Genomic DNA, 14,624 nt, shown 5'->3' on the forward strand with positions numbered 1-14,624 from the left:
CGTGTGTTTGTGAGAGAGAAAACACAAAGCATAAATATTCCAGTTGCACTAGTAAGACATGTTTAATTAACAGTAAACATTTGTAAGTCTTTTAGTTACCTTGTCCCTTTAGGCTTGCTTGTAAATTATGTCCACCCAGTGATTGTTTCCCTCCCATCCCCACCCGAAGGAAGAAAGAACAGTTATCAAGATTAGCTGCAGTTGGTGAATTGGCGCCAGCAGAGTGGCAGCCTCTATCATGGTTCTCAACCTGGCGGTCAGGACTCCTTTGGGGATCGAATGACCCATTCACAGGGGTTGTGGCAGGGCAAACAGCTTGGCTGGGGGGCGCCATCCACACAACAGCCTTGTGGGGTAGATCGAGCTAGAGTGTTCGTCTGTCTGGAGCAGCAGAAAAGAGCGAGATCGGCATGGTGGGACAAGAGGCAGAACTGAACTGAGAAACTCCAGAAAAAAGCCCAATTTCTATACAATCATGACCAATGGATCTTCATGCCATGGGTCAGTTTTGGTGTAATTTCTGTGAAAGAACACTTGCAGAATTTTATGGTTGGGGGTTAGCACAACATGAGGAATTGTATTAAAGAGTTGCGCATGAGGAAGGTTGAGAACCACTGCTCTATCTAATCTGGTGAGCTGGGTTTGATTCCCCAGCCAACTGGTTGACCTTGGACTAATCACAGCCCTGTTTGAGCTATTCTCACAGAGCTCTCACAGGGTGTCTGTTGTGAGGAGAGGAAGGCAAGGCAATTATAAGCCGCTTTGAGACTTTGGGTAGTGAAAAGTGGGGTATAAAACTCAACTCTTCTATTTCTCCTTCACTGCCCTGGGCTTACAGTCCTCTTGGCAGCATCTGGTTTTAACATCTCTCTCTGGCAGTCTTCATTACTTGACTGCTGACAATTCTTTACTGCAGCTTCATGTCATGCCAGAGCGCTACAAATTCTTCAGGATGTAATTCTTGTCACACAAACAGCAGTGATGCTCAGCACTTGACGTAATTGCTTCTTTAACTGATATGGATTAATGGGTGTTTAAACAGCTTCCAACTAAGGCGTGTTAATTATTTACTGAGACGCAACAGTGTTTGTGTGGCCTAATAATGACAGCTGAGAGAGAAAGTCATAACAGGAAAAGTTTTTGTATTTTATTAAAGTAAGTTTGGCTTTGCAACTTAGCCAAAATGCAGTTTTAGAAAAGAGCGTCTAATAGGTCCTGGCTTTGGGAACACCCTGCAGCGGATCCCCTCAGAATTTTATCAGGAGCCTCTGCACAGAGTCTGAATGCATGCAGTAGAAAACCTCTTCCTGATTAAAAGCTCAGCCGTGGCACACAGAGAGTGGCAAGGGGATCTGACATATTTAACCGCTTTCTTTCAGGTGAGGCGCTGGATATATATCAACTTCTTAAAATAACCAAAGGTTCGCTGGAGAAAGGAAAATAGGTTTGAGACTTTAAAGACCTCAAGTTTCCCCAGAAGCTGTCTCTTGGGAAATGGCCTCTGTTGAACAGCCTGTCTTTGGCTTGCCTCCCTGCAAGGGAATGAGAAGAGTGTGCAAGTGCTGGCAGGCCGTAGCTCCAAAGGCAGGCATACAGGTGGGCAACTCTTCTGCAAGACCAGAATTCAGGGAACTCTGTGATGAGCAGGTGGCACAACAGCATGTGTTAAATAGAGGCATTCTTTGTCCACAAAATCCAGCTGGGAAGCAGGTCAGCTCTTACTTCTTCCGTCTTCTCTTCTTTTTGGGCTCCTGGCTGTCATTGGGCTGCGCTGGTGCACTGCTCTAAAAGAAATGGGAACAAAGACTAATAGTGACATCCTGGTGTGGACAGAGAACACGTTTCATCTACATCTTCAGCCCCCAGTTCAGAAAATAGAGATATTTTCTCTAGAGAGCTGACTTTCAGCATTTCAGGTTGTAAGGATCCATGTTGCTCCTTCTGAGAAACTCTTCTCTCATATCCAGCTTTGAAGTTCAGCCCCCAAATGGAACTGCCCCTTCCAGTTGTGCTGCTGAATTTGAGAATTTTGGGGTTTAAAGAGCCATCTTATTGCACAGCATCCCCCTCTCCTCCGGACTATTTAAACTCAGAATTTTTGAAATTTAGAGGAACTGCTGAACAGCCAACATAATTCTTGCCTCTAACCCCCATCTAACCCTTCTCGTTCAAGACCATGCTTGCCACCCGTTGACCATTGACAGTTCCCCGATAGGGCTGAATTTCAAAGTTTCTGAATGTAAAGAGCCTCGTGGCAAGAGCCAGCTGTTCACCTGTGTCCCTTGTCTTATTCAAGCCCCGCTGGCAGAAGAAGAAAACAGAGTTGCGCTTACTTGTAATGTTGTTCATTGAGTGGCCTTCTGTGCAGTAATGTGGGATCTGCATCTTCGCAGAGTCTGCCATGGAGAATGAACTCACAAGCTGTATATAAAAAAATCTAGAACCCACAGAGGGTGACTTCCTACCCAAAGTCACATGACATGGGAGGGGTTAGTACTCTCCCTCGGTTCTCTTTCCTGCCGCCAGAACAGGCAAGTTAATCCATTATCCATGGTCCACAGCATGGAAGGAGGGAGGGTTGTGTGACTGCACAGAAGACCACTCAGTGAACAACAGTTACAGGTAAATGCAACCCTGTTTTTATCTTGATGGTTTCTGTGCAGTCCCACATGGGATAATAGCAAAATCACTCACCATGGAGGAGGGTGTGGGCTTACACAGCGGAAAAATAGATTGAAGTACTGCTCTACTCACAGTAACCTCTCTCCAGGAGTTGACATCTATGGCACAGTGCAGACTAATGTAGCTCATTCGACCAGGTTGCCCTTCTGCAGAGTCTATTAGATTACTATCCAGCCATGAAGGCTACAGGAAAAACTCTTGAGCACATGTGATAACCAATTTACCTCAGGCAGAGATTAAGTCAGCCTAACAGAAACAACATTCAACGTAATAATGTCTCTGCTGAGGCCATTCTACCCTTTCCTGGGTCAGTAAGACAATTAAGGATTCCTACATTGTCTGGATCAGCCCACTCCTTGAAACTAAAAAAAGAGTACGGTCCTGAGAACATCTGTATGCAGAAACCTCTACTTTGAGCTAGCTGTCAGGTTGGAAGACCCAAGAGTTACATAGACACCACTTGGGGAAGAAAACCCATGCATGGTTCTTACACTACCCAAACTTAGAAAGGATAAGGCTTTTGGATAAGGTACAAGTTTTTCCACCCTTCAAGTCAAGTCCACAGCCATTCAAATAGAAGTAAAAGATAAGGACAGACTGTAAACTGCCCTATTTCAAACCTATACTGAAGGAAGGAAAACACTGAATAACCAGTTCATAATGAGAGGATACAACACCACAAATTCATTTAGAACACTTGGCCTGATCAGGGGCACAGAAAGATAGACCTCTAACGTGTATATGTTGAGCAGGGAAGTAATCATGAATGCACTTTAATGGCTGAGTTGCTAACGCACTGCCCTACCACTCAGTTCTAGAAATGTTCCCAGGGTTTGTGGCTTACCACCAACACCTTCAAGACACTAAATATTAAACCCCAGTTAGGAGTTGCCTGATGATGGAGTTCTCTATGCAGGAATTCTGGTTCATCTACATGGCTTCCGAGCAGTCCCACATGGGAACAGCAGTTATGCAGGTCTACCACAGAGAGGAGGTAGCGAGCTATAGATTTACAGAAAAAACACTCCCAGGAGTGCGGTGTTGGCAGTCACTGTCTCCACCTCCTGAAAGTTGAACACCCTCAGCATCTATAGTGGCATCAACGTCGACGCACCATCGGGAGCGAGATCGCACTCAATGCCGATTGCTGGCGTCACGCCCCAGCGACACCGGGTCACCATCATGCTCTCCCGAGACACCCTGCTGCTGGCTATGATTCTGAGGATGATGTCCTGATGTCAGCGGGTCCTTCTCCTAAGAGGCGCTGTTGTGAGCCTGATGGACTGTCTACAGATTGTTCTCCATCATGGGTCTCCATGGCAATGATGTTGCCTTCTGACTGGGAGAGCTGGAATAAGCACAGAGAGGGCTACACGGAGTGTCTCATCTCAGCCATCTGTTTCAGTATCTCAGCACTCGATGTCGACTCAACGCTGACAGTCTCTTGATACTGATAGTCCATCAAGGAGACCTGGCAGTTGACTCTGATAAGGACTTTGATAAAGACTCTGATGTTATAGATGTTGTAGATTCTTCCTCTTCAATGGGAATTAGAGTCTCTAACTATGAGGTGATTATGGGTCACTATCAGACCTCATTATGGGAGAAACTGACCCCTATGTTTGATTACTTGGATCCTATACATTGTCCTCAGGCTAAAGCTGTGATTGCAGAGGGAATTAAATTGACAAAGCAGCAAATCAATGCAGCTAGATGTTCTATTGAAACTTGTATAATGTTATAGATTATTATAAACCGCCCTGAGCCTCCGGGGAGGGCGGTATAGAAGTATGATAAATTAAATAAATAAATAAATAATGTTCTATGTAAAGTTATAATGTTCCATGTAAATCATCCAGAGCTGTAAAGAATGGGAGGTATAAAAATCCAAATAAATAAATAAATAGAAATCAGGCAGACTGCCATGGTCACCATGGTAATTGTGACAGGAATTGCATTTCGGAGACATGCCTGGCTGTGCTCCTCTACACTGCCATTTGATACACAAGCAAGAGTGGAGGACATGCCCTTTGAAGGGAAAGAGCTTTTCAACACTCAGACTGATGAGGTCATGGAGACCATAAGAAAATATACCCTCGTGGTCAAGACCTTGGGTATTAATTCAGGTATGCGCAGCAGCACAGGTATACTGGGTCTCGATTTTTTAAGTTTTCAGACCATAGGTGCTCTTCTTTTGTTCCTAATACTGGTGGGAGGGAATAATAGGTCCTCGTTTAATAATAGGGGACGGCATCAACAGAATGGCAGAGGACACAGCCAGTGTTTCCCGGCCAGGGGGTCCCAGGGGAATGGGTCCTCACAATGACCGGATTCACACTGCTTGTTCTTGAATCGTTGACATGCATTTTATGATGTTTGGTGTTTAATTACTGTTAGCCCTTGGGAAGTCAGAATAATAAAGGATGTTAGGAATTACGTGCTCTGAATAGAGTGGTTATTGCAAAAAGGTTTAGGATGCTCTCCATCCAGGAGATTCTATTTTTTTTTTGTTAAAGGATATCTGGTTTGTGTCCTTGGATCTCAAGGATGCTTATTTCCATATTGCGATTCATCCATCCTGCAGAAAGTTTAGATTTGTGTACAGTGGTGTACACAATCAATACAATGTCTTGTCCTTTTGCCTTGCATCGGCTCCCCGGGTTTTTTCTAAATGTGTGGCAGTGGTGGTGCAGTGCCTCTGCTAGTATGGCTGCACTGTTTAGCCACATTTAGATGATTGGTTGCTTATAGGACAGACTCAAAGGGAATTACAACAAACAATAGAACTTGCATACATTAAATTTTTCTGGGGTTTATTATCAACACTGAAAGGCTCAGTTCAGCTGCGCATTTTATAGACTGAACTGACTTCCCGCGACACAAACAACCCCCCACACACTCAAGCACCCACCCGCCACCCCCTAAGCCCCCACCCTCCCCAGACACCTTCCCAACCCGCCGCCATTTCCCGCCACCCACCCACATACTCGAGCACTCACCCGCAGCCCCCCACCCTCCCCAGACCCCTTCCCGCCCCGCCCTGATAGCCCGACACCCACCCGATGCCTCTCCCCCAGCCCCCGTCCCCGCACTTCCCACCCCCAGCCCAACCCCCCCTTCCCCCGGCTGCTCCCCGACACCGCACTCACCTTCCGCTGGTCCTCCTGCTCACTGCCCCCTCTCCTCCTATTTTGCTGCCGCTGCTGCCAGCCAGCGTGCCCTGCGCCGTCACCAGCACGCCGGAAAAATGAACCGGGCACGCGCGGACTCATGCGCATGCCTGGTTGCTGACGCCGCCACCCCGGCACCTTGCCCCCCCAGCTGCAACACGCATGCCCCGACTCCCAAGCATGCGTGCTTCCCATCTCCGTCACCCGGGCTGCCCCCCCGTCCAAGCCGCGCTGCTTCCCCGCCATCCCCCAACAACTGCTGGCCAACAGTAAGAGGACCTCGTCCAATACCCGCACTCTGCCCATTTTTACAAATGGGCTTTTTCCCTTAGTAAATAAATAAATTGAATGCTTTCTGGTGAGGGGGATGGGTACAGACCTGGACATTGTCTGACTCATTTTCAGCATCCTCTTTTCCCAGGGCACTCTCTAGGTTAGACACATTGATGCGGAAGTCTCTGGAGGTGCTCAGTTTCATGTACTGCATCAGGTTGACCTGCAATTTGGCAAAGAGGCAGTGGTCACATTTTGTAATGAGTGCTAAAAAGACAGTCGCACACATATTCAGTATATTTATGTTACCTTTGACTTTTTGGAGAGATGGATCAGGAAATTCTCATACTGCTCTATGGCAAAAATTAAGTTTGGAATTGGTTTGGTCTCCCGCAGCACTTTGGCCTGTAGTGGAGAGAAGTGTTGAATCTATTCAATTCTTTGTTTTTTATTTATTTGATTTGCAGAACACACGGTATAAAATCTCAGAGGAAGTCACTGTCCGGGACTATCAGGCACAAGGCACATGGGGGAGGGTTTTCATACCAAGCTTTCTAACCTCAAGGGCGTATGGAAACTATAAGTTTCAGTGTTCAGCCTTGATGGCTATATGTCATTTCTACAATTATGAAACACAACAGCTCTTTGGAGCTACACTCACCTTAAGAACCGTTCTTCGAGATGTTAAAGATAAATTATGAGGCACCCTCAACCTATCTGACAGGGGAGAGCTCCCCCCAGGACATGTTCTCTTAGCATGCCCCCTGAGTGTTCATTCTGATAACTGACCCTTTTATGTGAGCACCACCTGTACAGCACAGACATGGCCGCCCAAAGGATAAAACATACACACACAGTATATTTACTGGCATAAAAAAGTTAAGAACAAAGGAAACTGAGATAAAAATAATAATAATGCACCAATAATTTTTGATTTAAGAATTGTAGACAAAATAATTAGCCATAAGGGAAGTGAAATGGACTTCCTTATCACTCAATAGAAATTGGCAAATCAGATCTTTTTGAGGAGGCCTCCACTTGGATACAAGGGGCATGACATGCCTTCGCTGGGCTGTGTCCAAAGGGCATTCAAGTATAATTTGTTGAATAGTGTCAGGGACACTTAGTTCACAAGGACATAATCTGTTTTTGAAAGGGATCGTGGCAAATCTCCCTTGTAGCATGTTTGATGCAATAGCATTGAACCGTGTAAACATAAGCACTCTGCAGTAGAGGAGATTCACCAAAGAGAGACACCATGATCATGAAGAATAAAATGTATCTTTCAGCTTTCACCATCCACAGCAATGGAAGCTTTCTAGGTCGGTGGTCTCCAACCACCGGGCCGCGGCTCCCTCTCCCCACCCTCCCCGCAGTAAGAAAATTCCCAGGCCGCAAGCTTGCGGCCCGGCAAGCTTCTTACTGTAGGAGGGGGGGAGAGGGAAGCAGGGCCGCGCACGCGCAATGCGTATGCGCGTCATGCGAGGCCGGGCAATCGCCCTCCCTGCTGCCGCCGGTCCGCAGCCTGTAAAAGGTTGCGGACCACTGCTCTAGATGACCTTGAACCTTTTAAATAATCAGATCCTGAAGTTATTCAGCCGGTACTTTTTAACCGGTACTTTTTAATTGGCCCGGTACTTTTTAACATATTTATTAATGATCTAGATGAGGGGGTGGAGGGACTACTCATCAAGTTTGCAGATGACACCAAATTGGGAGGACTGGCAAATACTCCGGAAGATAGAGACAGAGTTCAACGAGATCTGAACACAATGGAAAAATGGGCAAATGAGAACAAGATGCAATTTAATAAAGGTAAGTGTAAAGTTCTGCATCTGGGTCAGAAAAATGAAAAGCATGCCTACTGGATGGGGGATACGCTTCTAGGTAGCACTGTGTGTGAACGAGACCTTGGGGTACTTGTGGATTATAAACTAAACATGAGCAGGCAGTGTGATGCAGCGGTAAAAAAGGCAAATGCCATTTTGGGCTGTATCAACAAGGGCATCACATCAAAATCACAAGATGTCATAGTCCCATTGTATACGGCACTGGTCAGACCACACCTGGAGTACTGTGTGCAGTTCTGGAGGCCTCACTTCAAGAAGGACGTCGATAAAATTGAAAGGGTACAGAGGAGAGCGACGAAGATGATCTGGGGCCAAGGGACCAAGCCCCATGAAGATAGGTTGAGGGACTTGGGAATGTTCAGCCTGGAGAAAAGGAGGTTGAGAGGGGACATGATAGCCCTCTTTAAGTATTTGAAAGGTTGTCACTTGGAGGAGGGCAGGATGCTGTTTCTGTTGGCTGCAGAGGAGAGGACACGCAGTAATGGGTTTAAACTTCAAGTACAACGATATAGGCTAGATATCAGGAAAAAAAAATTCAGAGTAGTTCAGCAGTGGAATAGGCTGCCTAAGGAGGTGGTGAACTTCCCCTTGCAGGCAGTCTTCAAGCAAATGTTGGATACACACTTTTCTTGGATGCTTTAGGATGCTTAGGGCTGATCCTGCGTTGAGCAGGGGGTTGGACTAGACGGCCTGTATGGCCCCTTCCAACTCTATGATTCTATATTCTATGAATGGCAATATTGATGCTAAATTGTCTTAAGGGCTGGCAATACAAGCCTTTCAGCAGGTTAAGAAGTATTATGGACAGAGAAGTAGATGTGGGCAACACAGGATGCAGTTCTGGATGAGCAGAGCTAGAAGGTGTAGCCATGGCCTGTTTCCCTGAACACCAGTTCACTGAAGGCCCAGGAGATCCCTGCTTGCTTCCAATACATTCCAGAAAAAGGAGAAAGCAATGCCCTCACCATGACAGAGGACGCCTCTGCGGCCAGCTTGTCCTTTTTCTTTTCTTCTGAGGCTTCACTCTGGACAACAAGAATGGAGGGAAACAATCAGTCTGCTGGTGAGAAAGGAGGGGAGGCCGGGCAAGGGGGGATATGAAGCCAGTCTGATGTCGTGCTTAGAGCAGGGGTAGTCAAACTGCAGCCCTCCAGATGTCCATGGACTACAATTCCCACGAGCCCCTGCCAGCGTTTGTAGTCCATGGACATATGGAGGACCACAGTCTGACTACCCCTGGCTTGGAGTGTCAGACTGGGACCCAGAGAGCCCCAGCTTTGAATCCCTGCACTGCCCTGGAAGCTCCCTGGGTCAAGGAAGAAAACAAAACAGTCCTCACCCCACCCCCAAAATAAAACTCCCCAGGAAAGGAGAAGGTTGCAGCAGAACAAGGAAAGTAGTGGTGAGTGTGGCGGCCTCTATCTGGAGAACTGTGTTTGATTCTCGACTCCTCCATACGCACTCAGCTGGGTGATCTTGGGCCAGTCACAGTTCTCTCAAAGCTCTCTCAGTCACATCTAACTTACAGGGTGTCCGTTGTGGGGAGAAGGGAAGGCCATTGTAAGCGGCTTTGGGACTCCTTCAGGTAGGAATAGTAGTAGTAGTAGTAGAAGAAGAAGAAGAAAAAAAAAAGAGTTGGGGCTTACATGCTGCTTTTCTCTACCAAAGGAGTCTCAAAGCACCTTCTCTTTCCGCACCACAGGTACCTTTTGAGGGAGGGGAGGCTGAGAGAGCCCTGATATTCGTGCTCGGTCAGAACAGCTTTTATCAGTGCTGTGGGGAGCCCAAGGTCACCCAGCTGGTTGCATGTGGAGGAGTGGGGAATCAAACCCAGCTTGCCAGATTAGAAGGATGCGCTCTTAACCACTACACCATGCTGGCTCTAAAAAAACAGCTTTTCTAGCTTGGGCATGAAACTGGGGTCACTAGGTGGGCAGGTAGTTGTGAGTTTCTGCCTTGTGCAGGGAGCTGGACTGGATGGCCCTGGAGGTTTCTTCCAACTCCATTATTCTGTGGCGGCCAACCCTGTGCCAGGGGCTGGAATCAGAACACCTCAGCGTCAATAGACTGCCTCACCGCTGGCCCACCAAGAAGGGAGATTCCTGGTAAGTTGTCTGAGGCCGGCAGTCTCCACTTCTGGAATATAAGACAGCAGCGTGTCCTAAAGGCCTAGCCACTCCCCTGAATTCCCCCACAGAGAGCAAGTCAAGCTAAGTAAAGATCTCTTTTTTTAAAATAACGGAATCGCAGCCCTCAAATGGAGGGCAGCTGACAACCTTCTGCCTCAAGGCGGGGCCAGAGACGGGGGCCATGGGAAAAGCTCCTTCCCTACAAGAATTGCAAACATTGGCAACCTGGCCAGCCAATAGGAGGAACTTTTCCACGAGTGGAGACTGCCTTGCTCTAGAGCAGGGGTAGTCAACCAGGGGTGGTCCTCCAGATGTCCCTGGACTACAATTCCCATGAGCACTGGAACATCTGGAGGACCACAGGTTGACTACCCCTGCTCTAGACCACTGTGCTCTATACGTTGGACTCAAGTGCTGCACTTGCCCAGGGAAGTTTAACAGCAAAAGCAAGTGCCACTTTTCTGCCTGCCAGGAAGAAAATTCAGGTCTCGGACTTACCTGTACATACGTGATGAAAGCGTAGCACTGGGGAGTTAAATGGGAACCTGAGAGTCTAACCTAGCGGAGGGAAATGACACTGTTAAGCCAACAATTTATTTCCTTCCAGTACCATGAAAGAATCTGAATGGTTTAGTAAGCCCCCTATTAGCATGAGGTGCTCTACTACAAGACAGATTACACTCACCAGCTTTTCCAGCCGCCCTGGAATCCCCCCACTTGTGCTGCGGCACACTTGGAGATACTAGGAGAGCAAGGGGAGAGACAGCACATGAGCCTCAAACAGCCTCGGCCATAGCCCTGCGTCTGAAGCCCTGCTCCCCCTTTGCCCCCCAACCTGATCCTGGACTGGCTTGGCTGAGGTGCCTCCCCACTGGATTCCTCCACCCACGTGGGCTTCCTGGGCCAAGGCAATCTTCACTATAAGAAACAGAGCTCAGTTCTGTCCCCCAAAGCAGGACTGCTCATCTCAAGCAAGCATTTTGCAGCAGCAATTCCATCTGCATTGCCGTTGGTGGGCTTTAGCTCCCAGGCATCCAGGACTTCAGCAGCATGACTGCAGTTCTGAGTTCCTGCATAGTGCTGGAGGTTGAACTAGAGGCCCCTTCCAACTCTTATGATTCTATTATTATTGGACTGAGCTGAAGATACTGTTGTTGAAGAGGTTTTTAACTTATTGAGAAGCCCCTCCAAGAACCTAGTTAGCTACATCACAGCATTTATGGCTCAGGTATAAATACTTGCAGCCCTGCTGGCCATTTGGAACAAAGAGCTGTCTATGGAACAAAGAGCTTGTGGGCCAGCCTGGGCTGAGCAGAGGATCAGATCTCAGCACTGCACCCTCTCCCCCGCCCCAAGCTAAAAGCACTCACATATTTGACGAGAGAGGTGAGGGTGGTGTACATCTTGCAGACACTCCTGAGTAAGGTGTCCACACAGCTCCCAGCCGGCAACACTGCTTGTACCAGCTCATGGTACATGTTCAGTAACGTCCCCAGCTGAAGGATGATTGCCTTTTCCAGTGGCTGAGCTGCACTGTCTGCTTGGGAAGTATCTTCTTGACAACAACAACAAGCACAGTCTAACACGTGATAATCTCATAGCTTTGATACACAAACAGATGGAGGTGCTTAGCCAACAAGGAAAAGCCTCAGCAAAATAGTTCCCCATTCTCAGGAGACTGGAAGGGACAAAGGAGCAGCTTCCTGTTAAAGGGAAGCGGGGGGGGGGGGGGGCTGAGCAGCAAGAGGAGCTGCATGCCCAATGCAAGAGGTTGGCAGCCACAGGAAATGGAAGCCAGGAGTAGCCCTTACAAAATAAAGTGAGAACTCTTCACAACCCCCCTGGAAAGGGGGAGGGGCAAACCACTCTTCTTCCAGTCAACTGTCATCATTTGTACACCACTTTTCTTGGATGCTTAGGACTAATCCTGCGTTGAGCAGGGGGTTGGACTAGATGGCCTGTATGGCCAAGATTCTATGATTCTAACTCCAAATGCCTCATGTGCCGTATGTCAAACCTTTGTATAAAGGCAAAAGTCACATGCAACACCTGAGAAGCTTCCTGGACCTCCCTCTGGCACGAAGTCTTCATCACTTTGAACAGTGATGCTGCTCCACTCCTCCTTCAGCCTCTCTCACACGCACTGCTGTTCTCACCCACCCTTTTGCTTACTGCAATTTTATTTCCCCCCTCAGCTGCCTGTGTGTACAGCTTTCTTCTAGTTTCCTTATTTGCTGATGTGCTGTGTTGGGAAAGGGGTAGGGGATGGGGTTACATGGGGTCTGTTTTATTTACTATCCTAGGCAGAAAACAATTCAAATTTTAATGAGGAAATATGCAATTATCTCAGTAATGCTTAACAACCCTGTAAAGCAGGGGTAGTCAACCTGTGGTCCTCCAGATGTCCATGGACTACAATTCCCATGAGCCCCTGATAGTTTGCTGGCAGGGGCTCATGCGGATTGTGGTCCATGGACATCTGGAGGACCACAGGTTGACTACTCCTGCTGTAAAGTATACAAATCGTGGCTTCAGCCCAATAGTGTAATGCACTAATGATGTGACATTTGAATTCAGCACTCAGCCATGTCAGCAGCAGCTACAGCATCTCAGCTTATGGGGCCATTTAGAACTGATAATGATAAAAGCCAGCAGGACAACTACTTTTTGTCATTGCGACATTTTGGGTTTCTTTCCATTCAAATATACTTATAGGATCCCATCCTGGTGTTCCCCATAGAAGAAGAGTTGGTTCTTATATGCCGCTTTTCACTGCCCAAAGAAGTCTCAAAGCGGTTTACAATCTCCTTCCTTTCCTCTCCCTACAACAGACACCCTGTGAGGGAGATGAGGCTGAGAGAGCTCTGACAGGACTGCTCTATCAGAACAGCACTGTCAGGACTGGGACTAGCCCAAGGCCACGCAGCTGGCTGCATGTGGAGGAGCAGGGAATCAAACCCAGCTTGCCAGATTAGAAGCCACCGCTCTTAACCACTACAGTATACTTATCATACTGAGTGGCAAAATGAGTCATCTGAGCCATCTGCTTTTCTTTTGAAGTAACTACACTAAGGGAAGCTCAAGTGACAGTGGGCTTTTATCAGAGGCAATGCTGGTGCAGAGATTTCCTGTAATGATAACCTCTGTGCTGTATAGAAGCTGTCGGATTGCCATCTGACACAGTTCATTTGCTCCCCTTCCTCCAGTTTTACCTGCTGTGTCTGATCCCAAGAGACTCTTCATTTTATTTATCAGCCAGTCCACCTCTTCGAGGGCCTTCTCTGCTTGGCTCAAAATAAGCAACTAGACAGAAAAAGAAGGGCAGAGGACGCTTCTGTGAACAGCTTGGCCAGAGGAACCCTCTTGATGGGATGAGCTTTGCACACCCGTCAACTCACACAAGCGGTAGGAGCTGCTGTCTTGGTGTTCACAACTGTGAAGTGGGACTGGTGCTCCACCTCAAGGTCCTGTTGGGATTGAGAGACAGGCAGTCATCCAGGAGCAGAAAGAGCTTCCTCGAGGGCAGTGCAGAGGCATTCACTGTCAACATTCGCACTGGTTACCCCTCTCACCTGATCTATGTCCCCAAGCTGAGCATGGATATCCTGGGCAAACTCACGCAATATGCTGATGGGGTTCTTGATGAGGGCATGCAGACTGAAGAGCAAGGTGAGCAGCCCTCGACAGCAAGGAGCATCTTCTGTTAAGAGAGAAAGCATTCAGCAAACTTGGGAGGCCTCAAGACAGCTCCCCAGAGCTCAACCAATGGCCAGGTGAGCCTCCAAGAGGCCCAATACAGGCAGGATTATGTCGGCTCTACAATCAACAGTGAGCTTACTGTTGTGGCCTGCAAACCCACGTGTTCCTGCCCTCTCCCACAAATATCCCCCCCCCCCATTCTCCTTAGCCTAAGCAGGACAAGTTTATTCCGTTGTTGTTGAGAGCCAGTTTGGTGTAGTGGTTAGGAGTGCGGACTTCTAATCTGGCATGCTGGGTTCGGATCTGCACTCTCCCACATGCAACCAGCTGGGTGACCTTGGGCTCCCCACAGCACTGATAAAGCTGTTCTGACCGAGCAGTGATATCAGGGCTCTCTCAGCCTCACCCACCTCACAGGGTGTCTGTTGTGGGGAGAAGAAAGGGAAGGCAACTGGAAGCCGCTTTGAGCCTCCTTCGGGTAGAGAAAAGCGGTATATAATCATAGAATAATAGAGTTGGAAGGGGCCATACAAGCCATCTAGTCCAACCCCCTGCTCAACGCAGGATCAGCCCTAAGCATCCTAAAGCATCCAAGAAAAGTGTGTATCCAACCTTTGCTTGAAGGACTGCCAGTGAGGGGGAGCTCCCCACCTCCTTAGGCAGCCTATTCCACTGCTGAACTACTCTGACTGTGAAATTTTTTTCCTGATATCTAGCCTATATTGTTGTACTTATAGTTTAAACCCATTACCGCGTGTCCTCTCCTCTGCAGCCAATGGGAACAGCATCCTGCCCTCCTCCAAGTGACAACCTTTCAAATA

At 47.9% G+C, this 14,624-nt stretch overlaps 2 protein-coding genes across 15 annotated transcripts in view; one reads left to right on the plus strand and one right to left on the minus strand.

The window, feature by feature from the left end:
* Positions 1 to 5,118, plus strand: part of POLG (DNA polymerase gamma, catalytic subunit) — a 46,084-nt gene extending 40,966 nt beyond the window's left edge. For all 7 annotated transcript variants that reach the window (XM_077317899.1, XM_077317897.1, XM_077317901.1 and 4 more), the window contains one exon: positions 1,380 to 5,118. In XM_077317899.1, the coding sequence (XP_077174014.1) occupies positions 1,380 to 1,444 (65 nt within the window). In that variant the 3' untranslated portion in view covers positions 1,445 to 5,118. The remainder of the gene's footprint in view (positions 1 to 1,379) is intronic.
* Positions 1,126 to 14,624, minus strand: part of FANCI (FA complementation group I) — a 62,970-nt gene continuing 49,471 nt past the window's right edge. For 5 of the 8 annotated variants that reach the window (XM_077317893.1, XM_077317889.1, XM_077317890.1 and 2 more), the window contains 10 exons: positions 13,677 to 13,804; positions 13,503 to 13,571; positions 13,317 to 13,407; positions 11,475 to 11,659; positions 10,790 to 10,846; positions 10,603 to 10,662; positions 8,941 to 9,000; positions 6,435 to 6,530; positions 6,232 to 6,348; positions 1,126 to 4,030 (listed from right to left, as the gene is read on the minus strand). In XM_077317893.1, the coding sequence (XP_077174008.1) occupies positions 3,893 to 4,030; positions 6,232 to 6,348; positions 6,435 to 6,530; positions 8,941 to 9,000; positions 10,603 to 10,662; positions 10,790 to 10,846; positions 11,475 to 11,659; positions 13,317 to 13,407; positions 13,503 to 13,571; positions 13,677 to 13,804 (1,001 nt within the window). In that variant the 3' untranslated portion in view covers positions 1,126 to 3,892. The remainder of the gene's footprint in view (positions 4,031 to 6,231; positions 6,349 to 6,434; positions 6,531 to 8,940; positions 9,001 to 10,602; positions 10,663 to 10,789; positions 10,847 to 11,474; positions 11,660 to 13,316; positions 13,408 to 13,502; positions 13,572 to 13,676; positions 13,805 to 14,624) is intronic. The other 3 variants (XM_077317895.1, XM_077317892.1, XM_077317894.1) reach the window with 3 other exon arrangements.

Source organism: Paroedura picta, chromosome 18 (genome assembly GCF_049243985.1).
Source record: "Paroedura picta isolate Pp20150507F chromosome 18, Ppicta_v3.0, whole genome shotgun sequence".
Classification (NCBI taxonomy): domain Eukaryota; kingdom Metazoa; phylum Chordata; class Lepidosauria; order Squamata; family Gekkonidae; genus Paroedura; species Paroedura picta.